Consider the following 26,200-nt stretch of genomic DNA (forward strand, 5'->3'; position numbering starts at 1 on the left):
CCCAACCATGGCCACTTGAAGATATTTGGACTTCAACTCCCAGAATTCCCCAGCCAGCATTTGCTGGCTGGGGAATTCTGGGAGTTGAAGTCCAGATATCTCCAAGTGGCCAAGGTTGGGAAACACTGCCTTACAGAATTGAGCGTACGTAGTGCGAATTGCATGAGATACTCCCCCCCCCCACCGCCCGCCAAGAAGGGCTGCATCCCAGCATTCAGTTGTTTGGAACGCAAAAACAAGAGATGTATTTCAGTCACAATGAGTATCAGCTGCTAACACGGTTGATAATTTATTATCAATAATGTATTCATACACTTTTTAAAAATACCTTTTTGCCAGATATGAATATATCAAACGTCGCTTCATGTCCGACACCTCTACAATGAAATGTCTTCAATAATTTGGGGGTCGAGGAGATCTCTACATCTCGTGCAAATTTGACCTCTAAAATCCTTCTCTTGGGTTGCGATTTCTGTGATCGGAAATCATTTCTATAAGGAGAAATATTGCTTATATATATATATAGTCCATATAGACAGAGCTTTATTTCAATCTGGGATGAGGGACTGAATTTTTAGGAATGGAATGGAATGAAATGTCCTTTAAATACACAAGAATATAAATCCATGTGTCTCTAGGAGTGGACAGAGATGTGATGGCACATAATTTGTATTCCCTTCTCACATTAGTTCTGGAGTAATGTATTGCGTTTTAACTGTGTGTGTATGTGTAAACGAATGTGTATTTCATACGGCAAAATTACGAGGTGCTATTTATCTTTTTTGAAGGCGGCACAATTATCTCATGTTTATTCATCAAAGATACTGGGTGTAAAACATTTTAACCAAGGGAGAGGAATGCACTACTAAAGACCATCACTGCTGCTATGATTCAAATCGTAGGCAGCAAGGTTGTTTTTAACCTCTTAGGTGTTCCGGTGCTTCACAGGTGCCAATTCAATCCAGTCCTCTATAAAAAAACCCGATAGACTCGGCATCTGGAAAAGCGTCATAGTCATAACATTGGATGAAACCACTGCAGCAGTGTTTCCCAACCTTGGCAACTTGAAGCTATCTGGATTTCAGCTCCCAGAATTCTCCAGCCAGCAAATGCTGGCTGGGGAATTCTGGGAATTTAAGTCCAAATAGCTTCAAGTTGCCAAGGTTGGGAAACACTGCACTACAGGCAGCAATTGAACGAGTCTGGTTCTCCACAAGACCCCCTTGCAAATAAGCTCCAAAAACAAACAAAAATAAGGCATCTGTAAAATAAATAAATATATATAGTATACACATTACAGATGCCTTATTTTTGTTTGTTTTTGGACCTTATATAATATATATTGTTTCATATATATGAAACAATCGATGCAGCATTTAAATGTATCCCCTGGGCATTTCCCAACTCGTTCTGTGGTGCGTCCAGATCAGGTCCGGTTGAACTCGGATCCTCTTTCCTATGTAGAATTAAATTTCTATAAACAGAAATACATATGAACGGTTAAATGTTATGTCGCGGACATTTTTACCGTCTGCAACCCCCATATGATGATTACACAGCCGCTGCTGCCCCTCCCCCCCAGCCCTGCGCTCTGGAGAATACCGACAACACTCAAAATCGGCCACGTAGAAAGCATCGTCGTTGCCCAATCAAGTGGGAAAGGAAAAGAGCAACAACCAATCCCTGCATTCCACCAGCTACTTCCACGTTCTCCAATCAAGAGCGGAAGTCAATCCGCAAAAGTAGTGTTGTTGTTTGATCCAATCATGGAAACCTTAGAGACACGAACCTTTTTATTGGCGGGCAGAAGCCAGAAAGCGTCATTTTCATTGGTTCTGCTTACATGCAGACAACTATCATGTGTTCAACCCCTTTCCCTTCAAAGAGAAAGAAACCCCTCCAAAGTCTGGATAGATAAAATAGCAAAAACTCTGTTAAGTCAAGCAAACTACTAGATTTGTGTACAAGCGCGCCGTTATGTAGCTAACGAGAGACGGGGTTGGTAAACTAATAAAGGAAGTTAGGTTGCAGTTTGCGCATGTGCACTTAATTTCTCAACTGAGGGAAGGAGATTGAATCTTCCTCGGTGGCCATTGGAAGGAGCTGCCTGAAGCCAGGTTGCAGTTTATGCCGTAACGACGTCTTTGAGGCGAGTGGAGGGAGGGCCCCTCCATGCCAGGGCCGCGAGGCCCAAGAGTTCGGCCTGCTCCTTCCGCTGCCATCCTTCGTAACGCCGCCGCCCTGCTGCTCTTCTGGATTTTTTTGCCGCTCTGCGTCCCTCTGAGGGAAGCGGCGGCGTTTTCGGATGCTAATGGCCGGCCCGGATTAGGGCTCAATGGCGCTGCAGCCGCAGCGCTTCCAGCAGTCGGCGATGTGATTGTGGAAGACGATGAGGCCAGTGGCGTGGCCCAGGCCGCATCCTCTGGGGAACAGGAGGAAGAAGCAATGGAGGCTCCCACCCGAAGCGGCAGTTTCAGGTGAGGTGGAAAAGAATTTGGGGTGGGGGTGGGGTTTATGTGAATCTTGTTCTGCGGTTCCCTGGAACCCGCCTTTTCCAACCCGTTGCTTTCTAATGCGGACTTTCTAATGACATGGGAAGATGTCATGTGGACTCAGAAGTGTGGGAGGTGTTGCCAACAATATTTTCGAAGAACCAAGGTCTTTCTCTGGATCCATGGTTCCCAACATGGGACCCACGCCCCACGGGGGGCAATTTCATTTTTCATGGGGGCAATTGGAACCTTGTTTGAACCTAATTAATGGCCTTTTAGGCTTCCTCCGCGTGAGTAATTCACTTTTTGAATAATAACAATTATATGTCATGGGGGGGAGGCCTCGGGATTTTAGAGATGCTTAGATGTGGGGTCCACTGCTCTAGATACACACATGCTTGGTGTTCTACGTTAGCATCCACTGAGATTGCAGTAAGTAAATTGCCCTATGAGCTGCTCCTTAAACCATTTAACATTTGTATAGGGTCACTAATATATCTATTTCATTTCTTCCATGATATAATGTCTATACATAGAGAAAATTGGAATGGAATGCATTTTTTTTGTCATTTTACTCTTCATTCCTTTTTTTTCATGTCAAACTGAGTGTTTTTCTTACTATTGGTCAGCTTTTTGAATATGCAGGGACTAGCAGGTAGAAAAGTGCTATGGGTAATAATTATGCATGTGATTTGCAGTGAATGAATTTTACTGTTTCCTGAGATTTTATAATTTCCTTCCCTCCCTCTTTAAAGTGCCAATTTAGATGAAAGGATCTGCATCTGTTTATACAAGACTCTGGCTCCAAACAGGAATCTATTACTATTCTGTAAAAAATTATTTTGGAGCAACAACTATTAAAATGATATTCAATAACAATAAAATGGATTTTAAGGTTATTTGTGCTGCTATCTGCAAGAACAGAAACAGTATTTAGTAAATCATCTTATTGAAACAGAATATTGTTTCACTCAGCTCAGAAAAGTCAACTGGTAGTAATTATTTATCAAATCTTTCTGAAGGTATCAGAAGTTTTTTAGATTCAAAGCTCTGCCAGTTTCAAAATCCATTGTCATTTGCCATGCTGATTGGGACTGCTGAAGTTAAAATGTGGAAGTTTCTAAATTTCTAAAAACTTATTTATGGGAACATTTAAAATATAATTCCATGGAATAATAGTTTTGATTAAATGGGTTTCCAAATAAAAATTTTAACAAAATTCTGAGGCTGAGAAATACTATGGTATACTGTAATTATATTAAACGTGTCACCTAATATTTTATGGTTAGAGATGGCCTATTGGTTGATTTCCATATGTTTCAAAACTGCTGCCTTTGGGGAAAAGCAAAATATTCAAAATAACTTTGATGTGACCTAATAATGTAGGAATACAGTGTGATATTCTTTCTGGGGTGTATTTAAGCTGACACTACTATTATGTTAATTGCAGTTCTTAGCAGAGATTGGTAATTTCTCAGTTTAGTTACATTTTGCTGTTTATAGTTTTCATGTATTTAGAATTTGCAGAATTCCTTCTGCACTACAGAATTAGTATTGAATTAGTACAGTTAGTACAGAATTCCTTCTTTCTGTTAACAGTATTAGAAAAATTCACTTTGATAGAGTTGCAGAAAATTAAATGGTTCTCTTTTCAACTGCTACATTTTTTCTGGTCTTGATCTTCTGCCTCACATTGTTATTTGGAATACTGTGTATTCAAAAAATGTTACGAATGTGTGTGCATTCACTCTTTAAAAACAGTTCATACTAATAGACCTTAACAATGGGTCCCTTAGTGACTATTCAAAGTAACAACAGATTCAAGATAATGTATATCCCCGAAAATAATACCAAGTCTTTTATTTTTTAAGCACTTAAGCACCAAAATAAGCACTTGGGCTTATTTTTGGGGCGGTCATATTATTTACATGTACAAAAGGCAGCAAGCCCACCAGCCCCACCCACTCCATCCCACCATCTGCTTGCCTGTGGCTGCAATGACCCAACTTCTGAACGCACCCTGGCCTCTGTCTGCCTTGCTGGCTGTCGGTCAAATAGCTGATTGTAGCATCATAGAGGCTCTTCACCTTCCTGATAGCACTGTTTTTGGTTGTCCTCCTGGGCTACTCCTGCCTGATGTGGAGCGAGTTGTCCCAGATCTATGATCTCCACAATGCCTCCCTGCTGCTGCCTCACACAGCCAGTATGAGGCGAGGAGCTGAAGAGCACCAGGGACAGCTCTTAGCTGGAGCCTGAAGCACTGAGTAGACTTTCAGGAAGGTGCTTTGCAGCCTGAAGGTGGCAGCAGGTGAAGTAGCTTGGCTCTACCAGTGGCCACTGGCAAAGGGCTCTGTCAGGCTGGCAACAGAGTGGGTGGCCCTGTGCCTCCCCTTGCTGCTGGTGCCATGCTGTCATGTTTTTGAAAATAAATACAAATTAAATCCTGCAATCTCTTGCTGCCGTGCAAACACGAGCAAAGGCAATAGCAGGTGCGCTTTTTCAGTTCAAAAACATGCTGGGATGTGATCTGAATAAAACCCAGATTGATTTGCTGTTGAAATGCCTTTTGGTTATTTTCTGAAGAAAGGGTGGATCTTCTCTGCATTTCGGCGCCTTTTGCAAGGCAAGAAGCGGACAAGTCCTTTTTAAAATTTTTGATGTGCTAGCTGCTTGTTTGTAGCAACTGGGAACGCTGTGGATGACACCAGCAGCCGGTTGAGGCTTGCTTCTCCCCCCACTCTTTTCTACTCTCCTTCAGCCCAGCCTATTAAACAGTGCCAATTCTGTCATTAGGTGACGACCTCCTCTCACTGTGATTTGTGACTTCTTGCCATCTTTCCCATTGACTTTGTTAATGGGAAGTTGGCTGGGAAGATTGTAAACACTTAATACTTTCACCCAATTCAAGCCATTTCCAGTTTGGTCTTTCCAAGTTCTGAGCCTTAGTTCTTCCAAGATAATGATCACTTTCAGAGATCACTGAGTCAAAAGCGGCTGGCCTTCTCTTGCCCTTTGAAAACTGCATCCACTTCAACTTCCTACACCTCCTATCTCTCCCCATTTCTGCTCTTTTGGCCATTCTGCACAGCACAAGTGAGATGAACATGCCACTATATTCTGCTGCAATCTATCTGCTACCACCACTGTCCTCAATCTAACTTCCTCCTTGACTTCTATAAATGCAGCTGTCATTGTCTTCTTCCTTGACCTCAGCATCTATCATGTCTAATCTACACTGAGCTTGCTACTGTCTCCTCTCCTTGGTGTCCACCACTCCAGGAGTGCTTTCCATGACCCTAGGAGGAGCAGGCTAAGACTGTTAATGTGGGTTGGGCTTATCAGGAGTCCAACTGCAGGGGAAAGGGATGAAAGTCAGAGGTGAGTCTATCACTGACAGTCCAGCGGAGAGAAGGGGAAGCAGATGCAAAGGAGGAGAAAGATGTGCTGAGAAGTAAAGGGGCAAAGTCTGCTGGGGCTGGCATTTGATTTTGCACATCCCCTGTCCATTGAAGTTTGAGTCATAAAGTCTAGCAGATATATTTGAAATTAAACTATGAATGCTCTATTGTACCATAAATACACTGTGATGTACTGTATTTTATGAATAATGCACAAATCTTGATTCTTGCTCTGATTACTTTATCCTCGGAAACAATATGATTAGAATTGTCTTATAATTGTTCAAATAAATTATTTTCTTATGGTATGATTAATAAAATACTAAATTAATAAACTAACATTAATTCTAAACCATTGGAAGTTGCTATCTAGGAAATAAACCTTGAGTACTGCAAACTAGTAGAAAGCACAGAATAACATTAGCATCTAATTTTCATGAATTAAATATGTGATTAAGGCACTAGGGGAAAAAAAATGTCCATTAAGAAAATTGCCACATCCAATTTGTAGCTTTCCATAATTACATGTAGGCTTTTGAAGTTACAAAATGATCCCAAATTAATTTATATGATTGTCAACATTTTTAAGCATCAGTCTGATTTTAGTGGGCAATATCACTGATACTATTGCTTTTTAATTTTTTAAGGGAAAGAAAAAGTTAAGAAGATGACAATAAATCGGAGGAAAAAATAGCTTAATAAATTGAAAAATTGGTTCCAAATTGTTGTTAGGTATATCTTGGATTTTTTGTTCTTATGAACATATTTTTTATTTACAGATCATTAATAATTATAAGTACTTTGGATGGACGGATTGCTGCTTTAGATCCAGAAAACAGTGGTAGAAAACAGTGGGATCTGGACGTGGGATCAGGTTCTCTTGTTTCATCTAGTCTTAGTAAACCAGAGGTAAGATTAGTGTATTTAAATCACTGGTTTTTAGAATTTATAGGGAGGGGTTAATTACACTGTGATATTTTTTTTGCCTCTGTGTTAGTTGGAAGTACCAGTAATGCTGGGAATGTAGATCTCATAGCTAAAAATTCTTGATTGGAAATCTGATAAAATATGCAGGATTGCATGAGAGGTGCAAGGGGAGCAAACAATTTATGGAAGCAATCCCTTCTTTGAGCAGGATCAGGCATAGGAGAGATTACCTACAAAAATCACTTGCCCTCTCCCTTTCCCAGAGCAGAGAGATTGGAGTAGAAAAGATGTCAAGGGAGTAATACAAGTTGTTTCTGCAATGTGCCTGCAGCTCCTAGTCCTGGTCTTCCAACACAATCCCATTGTTTTCAATATGCGGTAAAACAACTATTTATTCCCTGACAATTCCTTTCTCTCCATTCTTTTTTCAAGTGGAAGATGGGAAGAAAAAAGAACAGGTCAGGTGCATGACAACATTATAATGTTTATAATTATAATGGTGATTGCATCACTAAAAGATGCTGTGAATATTGTAAATTGGCTGTAAAGTGATTTTTTCCAGCTTGTTCATAACTTTAAATGAAAAGTAGTTGTTAAGCAAGGAATTAGACAGTGAATTAAGCAAGCTCTGATGCTGTAAATCTGATCTGCTCCAATTTTCTTGATAGTTTGCAAATACTTGTTAAAAAGATATACTGTATGTTTTAACAAACTTTTAAATTGCAAGTCCTCATTTTTATATGAAATATAAGTTATCACTTTTTGTGGAGCTTATTTGGCAAACTTGAAGATAACTTTGCATAATTTGATACTAATATTAATTATGAATTTTCCTTTTATTGACATTGAATAAATTAATATATGCAAGAACTTAAACATAACTTAAATTCCATGGATTAGAATAACTGCATTTATTCTTGCAATAGGAGATGAGGTAATGTTTAAGGACAGATGGAAAGAGGATAATGTTATTTCCATAACTAGTCACCCGTCCTTGCTGATTCCCACATTAGCTCTGTAACACTAATTTATATTAAACAGGAGTAACAGTATTCTTTTCATTTTTAATCTAGATTTCAAGAATTCATAATAAATTTTCAGAGTATGTATGACCAATTGTAACTTTTAAAATTTTTTACAATGAACATTATCAGAAACTTACATGGAACCAATTTGGAGTTCTTTCAAAACTTTATTAAAGTGATTGTGGAAACATAATGTTACACTTAGTCTGTGTGTTGGATATCAAGGTGAATGCCATGATATCTAATCTTGCTTTTCTTAAGAAATATGTGAAAAGATTAAAAGTACTTACAAGCAGGATATGCTTAGATATCCTAATATTTAATGATAATCTTAACCTTAATTAACATCCTTAATGATAATCAGTAATCAGTTTTAAAAATAAACTCTTAATATTTATGCAGTATAAAGTTGTTGTTTTTTTGTATTAAAACTCTTCAGATTTCTTTCTTGACCTCTGCCATTTTGCTTCCTCAGTGGTTCTAATCTTTCCTATTTTAAAATATTGGTTGGGTGATCTGACATTTTTGTGTTTAATTAATTGGTATCAGAATTTTTGTTGCTAAGATTTAGAATGATAAAATATGATGTCATGTGACTGCATCACTTAGCAATGCAATATTGTTATTAAGGATGAAGGGGCAGAATCCCAGGTGAGTGGGTGAAAAAGTGGCAGTTGCTTGACTGTTTCTAACTTCACACCAGTTTTCCCATTGTCTATACTTATGGAAAGCCAGCAAAGAATATCACACCTGCAATCACTTGGCTGAAGCTTTTTGTAATATATGAAATCCCGGAAGGATTTATTGACTTTTGTAAATTTCCTTGATATAGTGCTGTAACCTTGAACAGCTGCTGGATGAATGACTGTAATTTAAAGTTTACCTGTAGAGATACTTATTTTGTAGCATGTTCATTTTTAAGACCTCTGTAGTTTCAGTGAAAAGATATATGCACATACAATGGAATCACGAATATTGCTTGCATGTATTAAAGCATTTAATAATTTTTTTCATCTACCTTTTAAAACTTGCTTTACTTAACAATTAAGTTACATTAATTATTTAGCTTATAGCATTCCTTTCCCAAGTTTGAATTACTGTATTTTTCGGAGTATAAGATGCATCTTAGTTTTGGGGGAGGAAAACAAGGGAAAAAAATTATGCCTCTGCCTCCCAGGAATTTGCCATCCAGCAAACACTACAGATGATATACAGTGTTTGCTGTGTATTTCTGTGCATGTGTAGCTTGACCCATAGAAATAGCAAAGAATTGGAAAAATGTACTTTATTTATTTATTTATTATTTATTTATTTATTTATTTATTTATTGAATTTGTATGCCACTTTATGGCAATATATTAATGCCAGAATGTTTTCTTTAATGTAGTCATACTAACTCCTCCCAATTATTTAAATAGATCTACTCCAAACATGACTAAGTCAGGGTTTAACTAAGCTGCCTTATCTTAATACTAAAACAGGACACTGTTACATTTCAAATTACAGATCTTTAAAATTGATGTGGCTCTCTGGAAATATACATTATTCTCTGCTATTTAAAAGAAGATTCAATAGCACCGGGCCTCTTCAGATTAAGCATTTATTTTAAAATGCTTCTTAATTTTGTTAAGTTTTCTAGAACAATAATCAAGCAGTCTTTAAAAAATGACTAATAATTTGAAACCTCTATAGATATTCTATAATTATTGACTTACCTCTTTGTATCCAGGTTTAGCAGTCTGATTAGCACAAGAAAATAAATGTTTGCCTCTACCTCCCAGCAATTTTCAGTTTTAGCACCTGGCCTGCATGCAGCCTCCTGAATCAATTTAGGCTTGGGAGGCTGATAATCACTTGTGCTAATCAGGCTCTGTTTTGCTGCAAGGAGGTAAATTGCTAGGAAGCAGAGGCCAACGGGTGGAGGTGGGTGGGTGAGGCTACATTCTGTGTATAAGATGCATCCAAGCTTTCACCCTTTTGGGGGGAAAGGTACATCTTATATTCTGAAAAGTACGGTATTTAGATGTTTCATATTTCATTACAACTGTTGCTTCTGTGCCATGCTAAAAATCTTTCATTAGGTAAATGAGATGGTCCCATGCACATAAGTTAATCACAAATAGTTATATCATTATCTATCCTTGGAATTCTGTTGCTTTTATGCTACTTTTGTCTAGGATGAAATTTAGTATCTATAATTTGTTGCATAGGTTTCTTATGATTCATGCTCATACTTCTGCCAGATTTTGTTCCATGTATTACTGAATTACATGTGGCTTTTTAAAAAATCTTTTAGAGCAAGACCTTTCCATGTCTTTGATCCAAAATGCAGTGGATGTCTTGTCTAAGAGCAGCACATTGATTCTTTTTTCTTTGAAAGAGAATGGCTGAGATCTAAGTATTTTGACAAACTGTTCTGTATCTTGCTGCAGGGGCTTATACATTTTATTTTTGAATAACAGGCCCACAAATTAGATATTTGTAATTTGAAAGTGTATTTTAAATCACATATTTTAGCCTTGAATGTGATTTGTAGAAAGACATGGGGTCTGCTATTTTGAAATGCAATAACAAAATCCCAAGTGTACACATATTCAGTTTTGTGTAAGAAACACTTCCTTTGGTGAGAGGATATTTTAGTTTATTCAAAGAAAATTAAAATACTAAACACCAAAATATTTTAAAAGAACAAAATAATTTTGAAAAACAGCAAAAAAGACATTAAAAAGAAAATGTAAGGATATAATACAGCAATGTTGGTTTCCTACGACTTGCATAACAGGCCAAAAGAATGTTAAAATACTAAATCTATTTACAAATTATTAGCCTAGGATTTGTAAACCATATTACAATAAAATATTTAACAAAAAACAATCATGAAATATTATATAAAAATCTAAAGTAGTAAAATAATGTGAACAATAATAAGAGAAAGACAAGATTGAAATTATAAAACACTGTTAACAAACTTTATCATAATCAACTTATTGAAAATTTACCACAGTTTCAATCCCAAATCATTCCTCTTTCCACAAGAAAGTCTTCCTGTTCCATTCTTTTTCTCATAGCCAAGATCAGTAATGGTGAACCTTTTTCTGTGGACTTCTTCTAAGGGAGCACTTATTGCAGCCACCGGGGAAGTAGCAGTGTGAGAATTACTGGTACCAGGCATGAAGGGGTGGGGTTAGCAGGAACAGCAGGCTAGGGTGTCCCTATCTCTCTGCCACAGATTTTTTTCCCCCAGACCAACTCCAAGCAAGCATTGCACAAACTTCTGCAGCTCTTGCGCCATTGCCTGCACTGCTTGCTTGGAGTTGACCTAGAAAGGAAAAAACACAGCCAAATTAGGCCAGACTCGCCCTATGCAGGTCCCTCTGAACGAGTCTCCCTATGGTAGCCTCCTGCTGAACCCAATAGTAATCACTCACCCAAAAGGAGACTGCCCCCTGAGCTCTTCTGAGCCTCGACTCCTCCCTACTTGGAACTGCTTTCCCTCCACCAGTAGTAGAACTCAGCCCTGCCAACTTCTTCACTGCACCCGCCACACAAGTCCCTAGGGCTGTGGCGATTGCCACCTTCCTTTTGCCATTGTTTCTCTCCCTCCCCGCCAGAGGCTTTTTTCCTTTCTAGGCCAACTCCAAACAAGCAGAGTACAAACTTCAGCAACTCTCTTGCTCCCCCCCTGCACCCAGATAATGCCCAGTGGCCCCAGGTAGCGACATCTTGTGCAGAGCTGGTAACAGCATGCAGATAAATGCTTTTTGTGTCCCCAGCTTGTTCATGAGGAAAGAAAAGGCGCTCGGAAGAGATCAGAGGGCAGATTCCTTTGGTTGGGTGATCACTGTTGGGCTGCGGGAAGGCTGTGTAGGGAAACTCGTTCAGAAAGACCTGGATGGGGTGAATCCTGCCTAATTCAGCTGTGATTTTTTTTCCTTTCCTGACCAGCTCCAAGCAAGTGGTACAGGTGGTAGCACAAGAACTGCTTAAGTTTGTGCACCATTTGCTTGGAGTTGGTCTGGAAAGGAAGCTAACCTCTGGTGGGGAGGGATGGAAATGGTGGCCAAAGAAAGACGGCGACAGCTAGCGCCCTGGGGACCCATGTGGCTGGTGGAATGAGCCATAAGTCTATGCTTGAGGTGGTAGGGTCCGAGAGCACTGCCGTCGGCTGGGGAATGGCAGCTCCCAGCAAGGAGTAGCCCAGCAATGGGGTCATCTGCACAGGCAGCCCGCCATACCACCCTGCCCTCACCAGCTGCTGATCCACTGGTGTTCCGAACCACCTGCGGCCACATAAAAACCTTCCGCAGGCAGGGCAGGAGACAAGCCTCAACTTACCTTGCTCTGCTTCCTGAGGAAGCAACCACAGTGATCCTCATACCAGACTAGCTGGGCTGTGTGCATGTGCACTCTGGAAACAAGATCATCTTTCTGGAATGTGTGTATGCAATGAGCAGCTGCTTTTCTGGCTTTTGGCACACTCGTGCAAATGAAAACCTACTGGCAAAGATACCAGAACCCAGAAGAGCAATGGGCAGTGGCTCCACTTGTCACTTCCAGCACGTGTGCTATAAGTTCACTATTATGGGCCTACATCATGTATATAATTACAGTTCACAATACCTCCCATTCCCAGGAAATCGTTTATGATTTTCTAGCAAATCTAAAATTATTTAAATCTCTTTTAAAAAGTGATGAGGCACATTTATAATCTATTGTTATAACTTAACATGCTTTAAAACATTGATTTACATCAAAATTAAGTTTTCAGTCCTTAGATGGTTTATTGAGAAAAGAGCATGTAAAATAGTGAAATAATCTGGCTGAGATAGACACAGATAAACAAGTTAGCTTGGAAGTCAATCTATGATTTCTGTCATAGAATGTAGTTACTCTGAAAAGGAACATGGATCAATGCACAGTTGTGGATATGTATTGGTTAAATAATGTTATGAGTCATTGTGGCATTTTTCTATTGATCTGGATTGTATTTGATTTTAAATCTTTGTGATCATCATTCTTTTTTATTTATTAAAATGTATACTTCTGTTTTAATATTTTGTAGGTATTTGGTAATAAAATGATAATTCCCTCCTTGGATGGAGATCTTTTCCAGTGGGATCGTGATAGAGAGAGCATTGAGGCTGTTCCATTCACTGTTGAATCACTTCTGGAATCATCCTACAGATTTGGGGATGATGTTGTTCTGGTTGGAGGAAAGTCCCGAACAACATATGGACTGAGTTCATGTTCAGGAAAGGTAAAATAATAACAGCTTTGGCAACAGAGTTTTGACATTTAATTTTTATGGGTTTTTAAGATTGTTTTGAAGTACCGTATTTTTCAGTGTACAAGATGACGTTTTTACCCCCCAAAAGAGGGTCAAAAACTGGGTGTTTCCTATATACCGAATGCTGTACCTGGAGAGGGGGAAGGGAGCTGGCGGGACAGCAGTAATAGCCGCAATTGGTGGCAACAGACAGCTGATTGGTGGTATTCCAGGAGATTGATCCAACCGCCAGTCAGAAAGGAAGAAGGAAGGGGGAGATAGTGAAGTTAGTGATCAAAATGGCAGCTCCACCGGAGAAAATGCCAGGCTTAATTTCCAGTGCCTGGAGTGGAGGTTAGTGTGCTCTAATCAGCCTCTGACGACAGCACCGTAGAGGAGCAGTGGGGGAGGGGAGCACCCCCGAGGTGGAGAAGAATGAAAGGCTTTTGGGGAATGCTCCCCCCCCCCCCCCACGATCAGCCGTTCAGACTTCAACTCCTATTCCTGAGCTAGCATGATTGGAGGAGGAATTCTGGGAGTTGGTCCATAAGTCTTAAAGTTGTCAAGTTTGAAGTTTGTAAAAATTGTCCATGGTTGTAAAAGGTATACATGTTTGTAAAAAATATTCTGCTACACTGGTATTTTATTAAATAATATATTACTGCACCATTTGGTTCAGAATATACTTTTTTTCTCCGGTACTGAAAGAGTGGGTCCAGCAATCACATGGGGTTGCTCGCTGTCCAATCCGCATAGGACCGAGCCTAGTCTTTAAAAATCCTGCTGGATCCACCCCTTCCTCAGAATTCGCTCGGTCCTGCAATTTGGCAGGACATGTGGTGGCTCGATCCTCTCAATAACACCTTCCCTCTTTGTTCCTTCTCAATCTCAGCTAAGTACAATTTGCAATTGCCTTTACTTTTAAGCTTGCCTTGTTTGCGCCAGCCTTACTGGGCTCGGTGCCAAGGGAGAAGCCGCGGTGCAGCTACAGCCGTGAATTTTGCAATTGCCTTGCTCGCACTGCTGCTGGATTGTATTTACGATAAATCGGCTAGGATTTACCGGCAAGCTAAAATTAGAGAACAAAAGGATTCCTTTTTCCTCCGGTGGTGTGGGACACTTTAACAAGCGCTCTTGTCTGTCTCCTGGACTTTAGTCACCCCTCCTTTTTACAAAAATGGTGGAGTGGTTTATTTCTGGTGCGAAGGCCCTTAGCGCCCAGTAATTACAGCACTTGCGGATCGCCCATGCGCGTCCCGCCTGGCACCATCAAGTCCACTGCGTGGCCTTGGAGTAGGCTGTGAGACCCTCAGGCTTTTTCTCCCTGGCTAGGCCTCCAAACCAGTGTGCCTTGGTTTACTATTTTAAATTAGTGAGGCCTGCCCCTCTGTACTCACTGGCACAAACTCTGGTACCATCCAGATTGCCTTTGAGCTGCAGACGCTGCTGGGCCTAGGAGCTTGGGCCCCCTTCCTCTTGGGAACGTTGACCATTATAGCTTCTCCCACCATTTTGGCTCAATTTAATTTAATTTGTTCAGGACATGACTTCGTTTCCCAAGAGAGGCACTTCTTCTAAGGGTCCCAGAGAGGTTAGGCCTACTGGCGATGAAATTGACACCATCCCCCAGGCCTCTTCCTCCTCTTCCTCGGGAGCTCCTCCAATGGCTAGACCCACCAGGACTGAGAAGAGACAGGACCAAACTCTTCAAAAGATTCATGAGAGATTGGCTAAACATTTAAAAATGCAGGCCCAAGTGCACATTAGCCCCTCTGACCCTCCAGAGGCTTTTAAATTGCCTCCCTCTGATGTCCCTGTGCTTTCTCTTGATGAGCCAAACCTAAACAGACCCCAACCTAACCTATGGGGCTTAGGTCCAGAGGAGCCAAATATTATGATGGAAGATCCCTCCAAGCCAGATCCAGTCCAGGCCTTCAGGGTATCTCCCTCACTACCTATTACTATTACTAACCTACCTCCAGAGCTTCAAACTATGTATTCTGCTTGATCTCAAGCCATTGATGCCAAGCTCTCGGCTATCAATGTGCCTCCTCACTCTTGTCCCCCTTCACGCGCCCCTAGGCCCGTGAGTTCCTTTTCAACCTACAGAATTCCAGTTCAAGAAGACTCGGATTCCTCTCAGGATGAGAATGATGATATGGACATAGAGGACAAGGATGACCCTTTCCAATGCCTGTCAGAGGATGAGGAATCACAGATCAAGATTCCATCTCCTGCTGCAATATTTTCTTTCCAACTCTTCAAATCTCTTCTATTCAAAGCAAGAGTTGCCCCAGGCTTAGCTGGCCAGGATAAACCATCTGATCCTTCTACAGCTCCACCTGAGGAGAATCTGCCATATTTTATAGAGGAACAGGAAGACAATGAGGTCATCCCCATGCCAAAACTGTTCAAAGATGCTTTGCTCAAACAGTGGGACCATCCATCTTATGGTTTCAATCCCACATCTAAAGACAAGATGTTATGTAAGCTTTCTCCATGTTATTAAGACCTTCTTGTCTATCCTAAAGCTGACAAACCAGTAAAGATTCTACATTCTGCGGCTGCTATGCCTGGTGAAGCAGAAGTATTAAACCCCAAGACAAATGTTTAGAGCAAATTCTCAAAAAGTGTTTCTTCATGGATACCTGGGCTATTAAAAGTGCAGCAGCAGCATCATTCTTTTCTAGAGCCATTCTCTTGTGGCTTCAACAGCTCTAGCAGCATATTCCCCCTGATGATCTTCAGGGTCAACAGGACTTCAATAAAGTTTTTGCAGCAGCCCAATATGTAGCTGACACTACCTTGCAATCATCAAGATTTGCTGCAAAGTCGCTAGCGGCCTCAACAACAGCCAGAAGATTTCTATGGCTTCGCCCCTGGCAGGCGGGAGTGAGGCAGAAATGGCAGCTTGCCATGGGTCCTTTGAAGTGCGACCTTTTATTTGGCGACCTCTTGGACCCCCTTCTCACAGAGAATGCTAACAAAAAGAAAGTTTTGGGGCCCACCAACAAGAAGACCATCAAACCTCAGCCCTTTCGATGTCCCAATCGTCAACAAGATCAGGGCTTCACCTTCCAGAGGAACTCTACTGGGAAGGATGGTGTCTTGCATTGGCATTATCCCATGGGTTCGCCTCTACGCCAGGGATCTCCAATGGCTTCTGTTACCGTTCCAGAGATCGGGGAACAGCAATTCGGCACGCCTCATCATCATTCTGACCACAGTATTAAGGTCCCTTACGTGGTGGACTTCCTCCACTCTGGACAAGGGATCTCCCTTCAGAAGTTCAGAACAATTCACCATCACCACGGATACCAGCCTGACGGACTGGGGGGCCCATGCTCAAGGTTTGATAGCCCAAGGCACGTGGTCAGCGGAGGAGTCATCCAGACCCATCGACTCGCTGGAATTGAGAGCAGTGTGGTTAACCCTCAAACAATTCAAATCACACATCATCAATCAACATGTCCTGATTTTCACGTACAATACAGCTTCAAAGAGCCATATCTGCAGACAAGGGGGTACCATGTCCAAGGCCCTGATGAGGGAAGCCCTGAAACTGGGTCTCTGAGCAGAAAGACATCTTCAGTCCTTATGGGCCAACCACATCTCGGGAGTTCTCAATGTGCAGGCAGACTGGCTCTCCCGGTCAACTCTGGATCCAGGAGAGTGGAGCCTCCATCCGGTTCTATTCCAACAGATCTGCCTCAGATTCAGTCCCCCATCGCTAGACCTATTTGCGACCGCAACCAACACTCAACTCCCTCGATTCTATTCCAGGTTTCCATCCCTGTGAGCGGAGGCAACAAATGCACTCGGAACTCCTTGGCCTCGTGAGCTGCTTTACGCCTTCCCTCCAATACCAATTCTCTCAGATGTGATCCACAAGATCATCCTCGAGAAGGCCCAGGTGATTCTGATAGCCCCTCACTGGCCTCGCCGGCCCTGGGTCGCAAACCTGCAATGTCTGTCCGTCCAGGGCCCCTGGCAATTCCCCATTTTGGAGGATATGTTGCAGCAGGGGGCCTCTCACCATCCAGACCTGGACCTCATCGCTTGGCTATTATCTGGCGCGACCTAGACCTTCGGGGTTACGATCCAGACATGATAGAAGTAATCCTCAAATCCAGAAGAGTTTCTACTAACAGGATCTACGACCATACCTGGTCCAAGTTTCACCAGTGGTGCACAGAGGAAGATCAATCACCCCTGTGTATTCCCATTCACAGAATTGTATCTTTCCTTATGAAAGGCTTTCATCAAAGCCTCTCAACCAGAACCATTCGCCGTCATCTAGCGGCCTTATCTTCGGTCCTAGCAGGGTCTTGCAGACAACCAGTCTGTTCTTTCCCGGAAATCCAAGAATTCCTAAGAGGCATCTCAAACCTCAGGCCTCCCACAGTTCACAGATACTCGTCCTGGGACTTACCACGGGTTCTGCACTCCCTCACCTAGCGCCATACGAACTCCTAAGGTCAGCATCCTTCAGGTACCTATCTTACAAGGTAGCCTTTCTGGTGGTAATAACATCTGCCTGACGCATCTCAGAAATGGCAGCCCTCTCCATTCGACAGGATCTACGCCAGTTCCATATAGACAAAGTACTTCTGCGCCTGGACCCCACCTTTCTACCAAAAGTCAGTTCCATGTTCCACAGATCCCAGGACATTGTGTTGCCTTCATTCTGTTCCAATCAGAACCATCATCTTGCGCTCAGATGGGCCACTCTAGACCTCACCAGAGCTCTACGAATCTATATCCAACGGACGAGACCTGTTCAGAGGTCTGAAGCTTTATTCGTAGTCTACCATCCCAGATCCCTGGGATCCAAGGCATCCTCAACCGTATTAGGTCATTGGATCCGAGGGACAATCTCAATGGCTTATGAGTCAGCTTCCCTCAGCGTACCAAGAGGTATCACGGCACATTCCACAAGAAGTGCAGCCACATCTGCCGCATGGGCAACTCAAACTCCATTGGAGGAAGTCTGCAAAGCAGCTCCTTGGGCCTCTCCAAACTCTTTCATAAGGCACTACAAAATTGACTCTTACGCTTCAGCGGATGCTGCCTTCGGCAGAAGAGTCCTCCAATCCGTTATCTCTCACGATAGCGAACTAATCCCTCCCTAGGGACTCATTGGGTATGTCCCACGTGACTGTTGGACACGCTCTTTCAGTACAGAGAATAGGAGTTGATTGCTTACCTGAATGCCTCTTCTCGTATGCTGAGCGGATACAGCAGTCACTTCCCTCCCTAATTTCTTTCTAACCATGGTTATATCTTTTAACCTGTTTCTTCCTATCAAGAGAGTAGAGCATTATTTGAGCCACCACCTTTGAGCCTAAGTCTACGGATTCGCGAATTCTGGGGAAGGGGCAGATCCAGCAGGCTTTTTAATGACTAGGCTCGGTCCTATGCGGATTGGACAGCGAGCAACCCCACGTGACTGCTGTACCCGCTCAGCGTACGAGAAGAGGCGTTCAGGTAAGCAATCAACACCTATTCTAGTTTTCCACCTCTAAAATCTAGGTTTGTCTTATATTCTGAAAAATACGGTAGTTTATAGCCAGCCTATCTAGCTTGCCTTTTGCCAGTTTCAGTCATATTAGAAATTGCAGGTTAAATTTATTTCATATAATTCAGTAACTACCAATATGATTTGTATTAAAAACACAAAATATTTTCTCTCAAATGTATTGAGGCATGTGTACGTGAGTGCTTTAATTTTAGAATTTTCTTCAAATGAAGTTCCATTTATGTAATACTTGGGGAATACATTTTTATTTTTTGAATTGAATTATAAAAATGGAATAGAACATGATTTCTACTTTATTAATAAAAATATCAACAATGAAGGGAAAGCCTGTTGAATTAAATATTTCCTTCTGGCCCCAGGTAAAATATATATGTTCAGCAATAGGCTGTCGTCGCTGGGATGATGATGGGCTAGAGCAGGAAGATATTCTTCTTCTCCATAGAACTCAGAAAACTGTTCGTGCTGTTGGGCCCCGCAGCGGCAATGAAAAGTATGTATAATGTAGTAGTAAGTCTTAATTAATTAATCTTTTCTGTGATTTCTGCCCATGATATACTTCCATCTCAAGGTCAGTATAGATAGTCCTTGACTTATGACCACAGTTGGGGCCAAAATTTCTGTTGCTAAGCAATACAATTGTTAAATGAATGTTGCCCTATTTCATGCTGAAGTTGTTAAATTAGTAGCATAACTGTTAAGTGAACCTGACTTCCACATTGACTTCACTTGTTAGAAAGTTGCAAAAGGTGATTACATTACTCTGGGACACTGCAACCATCATAAATGCATGCCAGTTGCCAAGTGTCTGAATTTTGATCACATCACCGTAGTGCCATTGTAACTTCAAATGATCATTAAATGAATGGTTGTAAATCATGGATTATCTATATTGGATATAGATAATCTGCAATTATCTAAAAGATACTTAGTTCTGGCCCATGGGGCCATCGTGGAAACAGTGAAGGACTGGGCCTCTGCCAGTTCTCGGGAGAACTGCACGCGGCCTTTCTGAGCTCCGTTTTCAATGGCAGAGTGGTAGCAAAACAAACTACTAGCAAAAGTGGCACTTGATCACAAAGCAGGAAGCATCGAGAAATGTTTCCTCTTTTACATTTGTGCAACCAAGAAGGGACAGGAAAGATGAAAGGAAAAGAGAGAAAAAGGAAGATGGGAGGCAAGCAAGGAAGGGAAAAAAAGGGAGGGAGGGAGGAAGGAAGATTATAATGAGAGGGAGATAGAATCTGAAGGAAATCCTACCTTAGCACTTGACCACCAGCAGCCCTGCTACCCTTTCGTCATCCCCTTGTCTCCTACTGACCTCTCCTGGTGGTCTCCCATCCTATCGCTAAGGAGAGGATGCTTTGGTTACAAAGCTAGGTCTTCCCACGTGGCGAGGAAGTGGCCTCAGAGGCCTCCCTCTGACCCACACACTTTGCCCTTCCGCATACACTATGAGAACCTGGCCAAGGAGAGCGAGAACAGTAGCAGAGGAGTCGAGGAGGAGGTAAGTGTAGCTGCGCACTTCCCTAGGGAAACCGGCTGGGCTAGGCTGTGGGGGTCATGGTGCTCTGGCATCTTCAGGGCCAGGTTGGGCATGCACTCTGCTGCCTAGGGCTCTAGACAGCCTGTGCCACTGTCCAGGGGTCCACATGGCCTGAAAGGGACAGTGAGGCTGTTCTGGAGGACAAGGGTTTGGCAATGTCCCTGGTCTCACCTCCCTCTGCTGGAAACAGTTGATCCCCCCCCCCCCGCCCTGCCCAGGCCATCACAGATTGCCACCCGACATGAGTGAAATCAAGCTAGCCTTGCCCTCCCTGGACATGCTCCCCCACCCCCCAAAGTCAAACAACTCTGATGCGGCTCAATGAAATCAAGTTTTATAGCTCTGTTCTAAGGCTAGAGAAGATTATTTAGCAGAAAGCATAATCACTTTCCCCTCAATTTTCTTTTAATTTCCACCATAGCAACATCATTTAATAATGGAAAGGCTTTATAATGTATCTAGATGTCTTATGTAAATACAGAAGGACAGTCGGTTGGAAATTATGTAAAGAAGTGAATGTAAGAAGTGAATATTAACTTATGTATCAAAATATAACTTTCTTGTTTTATAATTAACAAATGGCATATTTCCTCCTGGAAAAAAAATCCTGCAAAGATAAGACAGATGTTGAGGCATTGTTCTTTTTTATCAAGCTTATAGATTTTCTCCCTTAATTCAGTTTTTTAGTTCATAGTAATACATTAGAGATTAGTATACCAAACTAGTATTACTATGTTTCTGAATGTTAGGATGTATTATTTCAGAAACATTATGGTATTTATAAAGATAGAACTGATATGGTATCACAGTCTTACCCTTTTTTTAAAGGTGGAATTTTAGCGTTGGTCATTTTGAACTACGTTATCTCCCGAAGACTGAAACAAGGGTAGGATTTCTTGAAGGGAATATGAAATCAAATATTAACAAAGAAGATTCTAAAATTATTTCGGAAGTAGAAGAACAGGAAGCTACAATGAAGGACACAGTGATAAAGGTTTCAGTAGCTGACTGGAAGGTTATGGCATTTAATAAGAAGGAAGGACATCTGGAATGGGAATACCAGGTACTAAAGATGGGAAATATGTTAACACTGATTAGAAATATAATGTTACCAAAACATTTTTCATTTTCTTTTAGTATTGTGGAATTTAACTTTTAACTTTTTTAAACAATTGCCTTAAGTACAAAATGTTCCTAGTATTTGTAAAAACCTATGCATTAAAAGCTAATGTGTCACATTTATTAGATGTATTTTTAAAATAATGATTTGTTTTATTTTCAGTTCTGCAATCCAGTTGCTTCTGCTTGGTTGGTGAAAGATGGCAAAGTAATTCCAATCAGTCTCTTTGATGACACGAGCTATACCTCCAATAATAATAACTTAGAGGATGAAGAAGATCTTGTGGAAGCTGCTCGAGGAGCTACTGAATCCAGTGTTTATTTAGGTATGCTGGCTACTTAAAATATGGCATCATTTTTTGTCCCAGTCTCTACAGATAACTTCTGTATTTTGTTTATGTTTTTATGTTGTTTCTTTGTTTATATCGATTATGATTTTTTTCAAGAGAAAAAAAATAATTTGAATCTGATCTATGCTCTTAATGTATTTTGCATTAATAGTTTATTTATTTAATTAGATTTCTATGCCGCCCTACTCAACTGACTCAGTGTGGCTTACAACAGAATAAATACAAATACAAAAACATGTAAGAAATCTAACATTAAAATCTAAAAAATCTAAAATCCCATTTTTCCCAAAAACACAATCATCCACATTCATGTAACTGGATTTAGCCATTCACAACACCGGCCGGAGTTAGTTCTGGACATTCACGGCTCTCCGTGCCTGCCAGCAAAGATGGGTCTTCAGGGCCTTGCGAAAGGCCAGGAAGGTGAGGGTGGTATGAATCTCTGGAGGGAGTTGGTTACAAAGAGCCAGAGCTGCCACAGAGGAAGGCTCTTGCCCCTAGGTCCTGCCAGATGACATTGCCTGGCCGATGGGACCCGGAGAAGGCCCTATAGGAGAAGGCCAACGATAGCTTGCACTGCTGCATTTTGCACTATTTGCAGTCTCTGAACGGTCTTCAAAGGTAGCCCCATGTTGAGAGCATTGCAATCAAGTGATAAGAGCGTGAGTGACCGTGAGAATTGACTCCCTGTCCAAATAGGGCTGCAACTGATGCAACAACCGCACCTGTGCGAACACCCCTCTCGCCACAGCCAAGAGATGGTCTCCTAAGCTCAGCTGCGGATCGAGGAGGATGCCCAAATAGCGTCCCTCTCTGAGAGGGGCAAAAGTTCCAGGGTAATGGATGGACAGGTGGGATTGTCCTTGGGTGGCAAAACCCACAGCCATTCTGTCTTGTTGGGGTTGAGTCTAAGCCTATTAACGCCAATCCAAACCCTCACAGTGTGGAGCACCGACACATTACTTCCATTGTCTCACCAGTTGACACAGGATGGAGATATAAAACATATTGACGTTGGATGATATCACCCAGCGGTTTTATGTAGATATTAAACAGTAGGGGTGAGAGGAGCAACCCCTGAGAAAGCCCACAGGGAGGGACCTAGGAGTCGATCTCTGGCCTCCTGCCAATACCAACTGCGACCAACCAGGGAGGTAGGCAAGCCACTGTAAAATGATGCCTCGGATTCCCAACTCCTCTGGCCGGTGCAGAAGGATACCATGCTCGATGGTATCAAAAGCCGCTGAGAAGTCAAGAAGCACCAGGATAGAGGAGTGACCCCTATCCCGGGCCCGCCAGAGATCATCTATCAGTGCGATCAAAGCAGTTTCAGTGCTGTAGCAGACTGCTGAGGGCTCAGTTGCTACTTCGTATATACAATATAACCAGTATTTTGTGTACAGTGATCCCTCGATTATTGCGAGGGTTCCGTTCCAAGACCCCTCGCGATAATCGATTTTTTGCGATGTAGGGTTGCGGAAGTAAAAACACCATCTGCGCATGCATGTCCTTTTTTCATGGCCGCACATGCGCAGATGGTGGAGTTTGCGTGGGCGGCGGGGAAGACCCAGGGAAGGTTCCTTTGGCCGCCCAGCAGCTGATCTGCTCGGCAGCGCAGCAGCAGCGAGCAGACGAAGATCGGGGTTTCCCCTTTGCGTGGGTGGCGGGGAAACCCCGATCTTCGTCTGCTCGCTGCTGCTGCGGCCGCCCAGCAGCTGATCTGCTCGGCAGCGCAGCAGCAGTGAGCAGACGAAGATCGGGGTTTCCCCGCCGCCCACGCAAAGGGGAAACCCCGATTTGGCTCCTCGCTGCTGCCCGCGCTGCCGAGCAGATCAGCTGCTGGGCAGCCGAAGGAACCTTCCCTGGGTCTTCCTCGCTGATGCCCCCGCTCGCCAGCAAGAGGGGGAGAGATAGAGAAAGAGAGAGAAGGAAAGAAAGAGATGAGAGAGGGAGGAAGAGAGTGTGAGAGAGGAAGAAGCAAGATAGAGAAAGAGAGAGAGAAAGAAAGATGAGAAAGGAAGGAAGAGAGTGACGTCATCGGGTGGGAAAAATCGCGATATAGCGTTTCGCGAAGAACGAGATCGCGAAAATCGAGGGATCACTGTATTGAGAAAAGATTGATATACTTATTTTAAAATATAGTTTTTGCATATTTATCCAGTAATAAATTATATTGCATATAATGAGATTACATTTCTTTTAAATGGTGAAAGAGCAAGCTGCTGTTTTTAAATTATAAGTATAGATTATAGTTATAGCTTTTATTTTATGGCCTATTCCTTAAACTTTTGAAACAGGCATGAATTCAGGCATGATCTCTGAAACAATCATATGAGCCTTCCAAAAAGAAACAATATTTGAAATTAAAAAGTTAAATGATATTATTGTTTTTAATATTCTGACATATTTTCTAAAGTACTATCCAGGTTTAATCATATAAAAACTTGGGGTATAGACATTGGGGATTGTTGATTGTAGACCCTTCAATCTCTAATCTGATTATGCTCCCACTGCGTACTTTGCTTGGGTAAAATTAACTTTTTTTTCTTAAGTGTGTCATTTGACTGCTTGGATGTGGAAATATAGTTATGTCTATGTTTAAATTATTTTGTGCTTTCTGCTATTCTGTATTTCCATAAATGCTTTACTGTTGACTCTACAGTAAAAATATATCTAGATTCAGATATCACATTAAATCATAATGTGATTTGTTTGGATTGTGATTTAGTCAAAACATTATTCTGTTTTTTCTTTCTATTTTGATTTTTATTCAAAGAAAGTTAAAATATAAAACTTAGAAAAGAAAAAAACATTTTAAAAGGCTAATATCTAGACACGTATTATCTTTCCTAATTGTATACTGATTAATACATTATTATAATATTGTTCCCACCCTCTGCTAACCCCCCTCCCTTTTATTAAACTACTAAATCTATTCATAAAATTTTGACCTGCCATTTATATAATATATTAATGGCAAAAGAGTTAACATTAAACAACACAAGGTTAAAGTTTTAAAACCCTGTCTTAACAAATTGTTATTGTAATCGATTCATAGCAAATTTATCACAGCATCCTATCTATCCCAATCATTCCGAGAGTTGGTTTCCAATTAGGTGTGATCTATTCTCCTGTGCACTGCTTGGGGAGTCCAAGCATAGGTTAATTCTGTCTGATTGGCCAGAGAATGAATTGTAAAATTTCTTGGCCACACCTCCTCTGCTTGGCTGAAACTCCACTCAGTGGGCCTGGAGACATGAATTTCCCAACTCACTAAAACCCAGGAAATAGCTCAGAAGAATTGGCAATGGCACAAAATTAAATGGGGCAATAAGGCTTTCTCTTTGAAGCACCACCTCAGCGCGGCTTGCCATTTCCTAGTGCCAACAGCCAGAAGCACCATCAGAGTCCCCTCCTGCATTGCAGAGGGGACGAAGTCTATACAGTGGCTAGACCATTCCACATGGCTTTGCAGAAGATTCAGCAGGGCTCCGCTTCTCCTCCATTGCATCTATTGACCGAGGCTTTAGTTTCAGAAGGCTGGAAAGATCCATGCGAGCGCTTCAAAACCATGTTGCCAGTTTTGTGCTATTCTATTTACTTATAACCATTTGCTGATTTTGCACCATTTTCTACTGGTCAAGTGCGTCACAAGCCGTGTTGTCTGTTTGGCACCTATCTACTATCTTGGCTTCACAATAAGTAGTATTATTCCATGGATTTAGCTTGTCAACCCTTTTGGGATCATTATTGAACATTGATATAGATAGTTCTTTTGCATGGAGATTCTTCTCAGGCTTGGGATTTGCCTCAGTTGTAATGAGGCTATCAGCAATTCTTAGCTGTTTGAGTCTTTCAAAATAGTGGATCATTCCAGACCTCAGAGCAGAAATTCTGCTATGTCTTCTCCCAGACATCAAAGAACAGAAGCCTATGAGTCTAGCAAGGCCAGATCTTCTTCAAAGAGGCCATCCATATAAGGCTAAAGATTTGAGGAAAATCTCATCAGCCTCTAACAAAGATGCCAACAGAAGGCAGACAGCTTTGGAAAAGCAGTTTTTGAAGGCCGCAAAACAGGCATAGTCTACCAAGGCCCCCAGTTTTCCTGTGGGAAGGTCTAAGTTCATTACTCCTTTGGAAAAGGAGCTACCTTCTTAGGGTCTAGAGAAGGACCAGTTAACCTAGTCTCCTAATATTACTACAGTGGCGCAGTCTTTTCTACCTACTTTCTACCAAGAAGAATTAGATTCCTTCCCATGCCAAGCTCCTGTTAGGTTGAACCCCCCTTAGATGGACTTCAGTGCCATCAGCTACCTTCATTCCTACAGTGGCAGGACTCCGCCTTGAGGATTTGGCTCCTCACATTTCTCATGAGCTGTGCAGCATTATTCCTCAATCAATTTCACATGGAGGCTGCTTTATACCCATCGGGTCCTTGCCATTCAGCGAGCATACACCAGCAATTGCACATTGATAGAGAATGTTCAAGAGCAGCATTTCTCACCTCATTCCCTCTATAGTGATGTTTCCATGGTGGTGGA

General features: G+C 41.8%; 1 protein-coding gene across 2 annotated transcripts in view; it reads left to right on the forward strand.

Moving 5' to 3' along the window:
- The first annotated feature begins 1,860 nt into the window (after positions 1–1,860).
- The window catches only part of EIF2AK3 (eukaryotic translation initiation factor 2 alpha kinase 3), a 55,350-nt gene continuing 31,010 nt past the window's right edge, over positions 1,861–26,200 (forward strand). Inside the window, exons 1-6 of one of the 2 annotated variants that reach the window (XM_070729547.1) lie at positions 1,861–2,477; positions 6,670–6,799; positions 12,905–13,099; positions 19,007–19,137; positions 21,019–21,253; positions 21,473–21,635. In XM_070729547.1, the coding sequence (XP_070585648.1) occupies positions 2,173–2,477; positions 6,670–6,799; positions 12,905–13,099; positions 19,007–19,137; positions 21,019–21,253; positions 21,473–21,635 (1,159 nt within the window). In that variant the 5' untranslated portion in view covers positions 1,861–2,172. The remainder of the gene's footprint in view (positions 2,478–6,669; positions 6,800–12,904; positions 13,100–19,006; positions 19,138–21,018; positions 21,254–21,472; positions 21,636–26,200) is intronic. The other variant, XM_070729548.1, reaches the window with a different exon arrangement.

The sequence above is a fragment of the Erythrolamprus reginae genome, chromosome Z (genome assembly GCF_031021105.1).
Source record: "Erythrolamprus reginae isolate rEryReg1 chromosome Z, rEryReg1.hap1, whole genome shotgun sequence".
Taxonomy (NCBI): domain Eukaryota; kingdom Metazoa; phylum Chordata; class Lepidosauria; order Squamata; family Dipsadidae; genus Erythrolamprus; species Erythrolamprus reginae.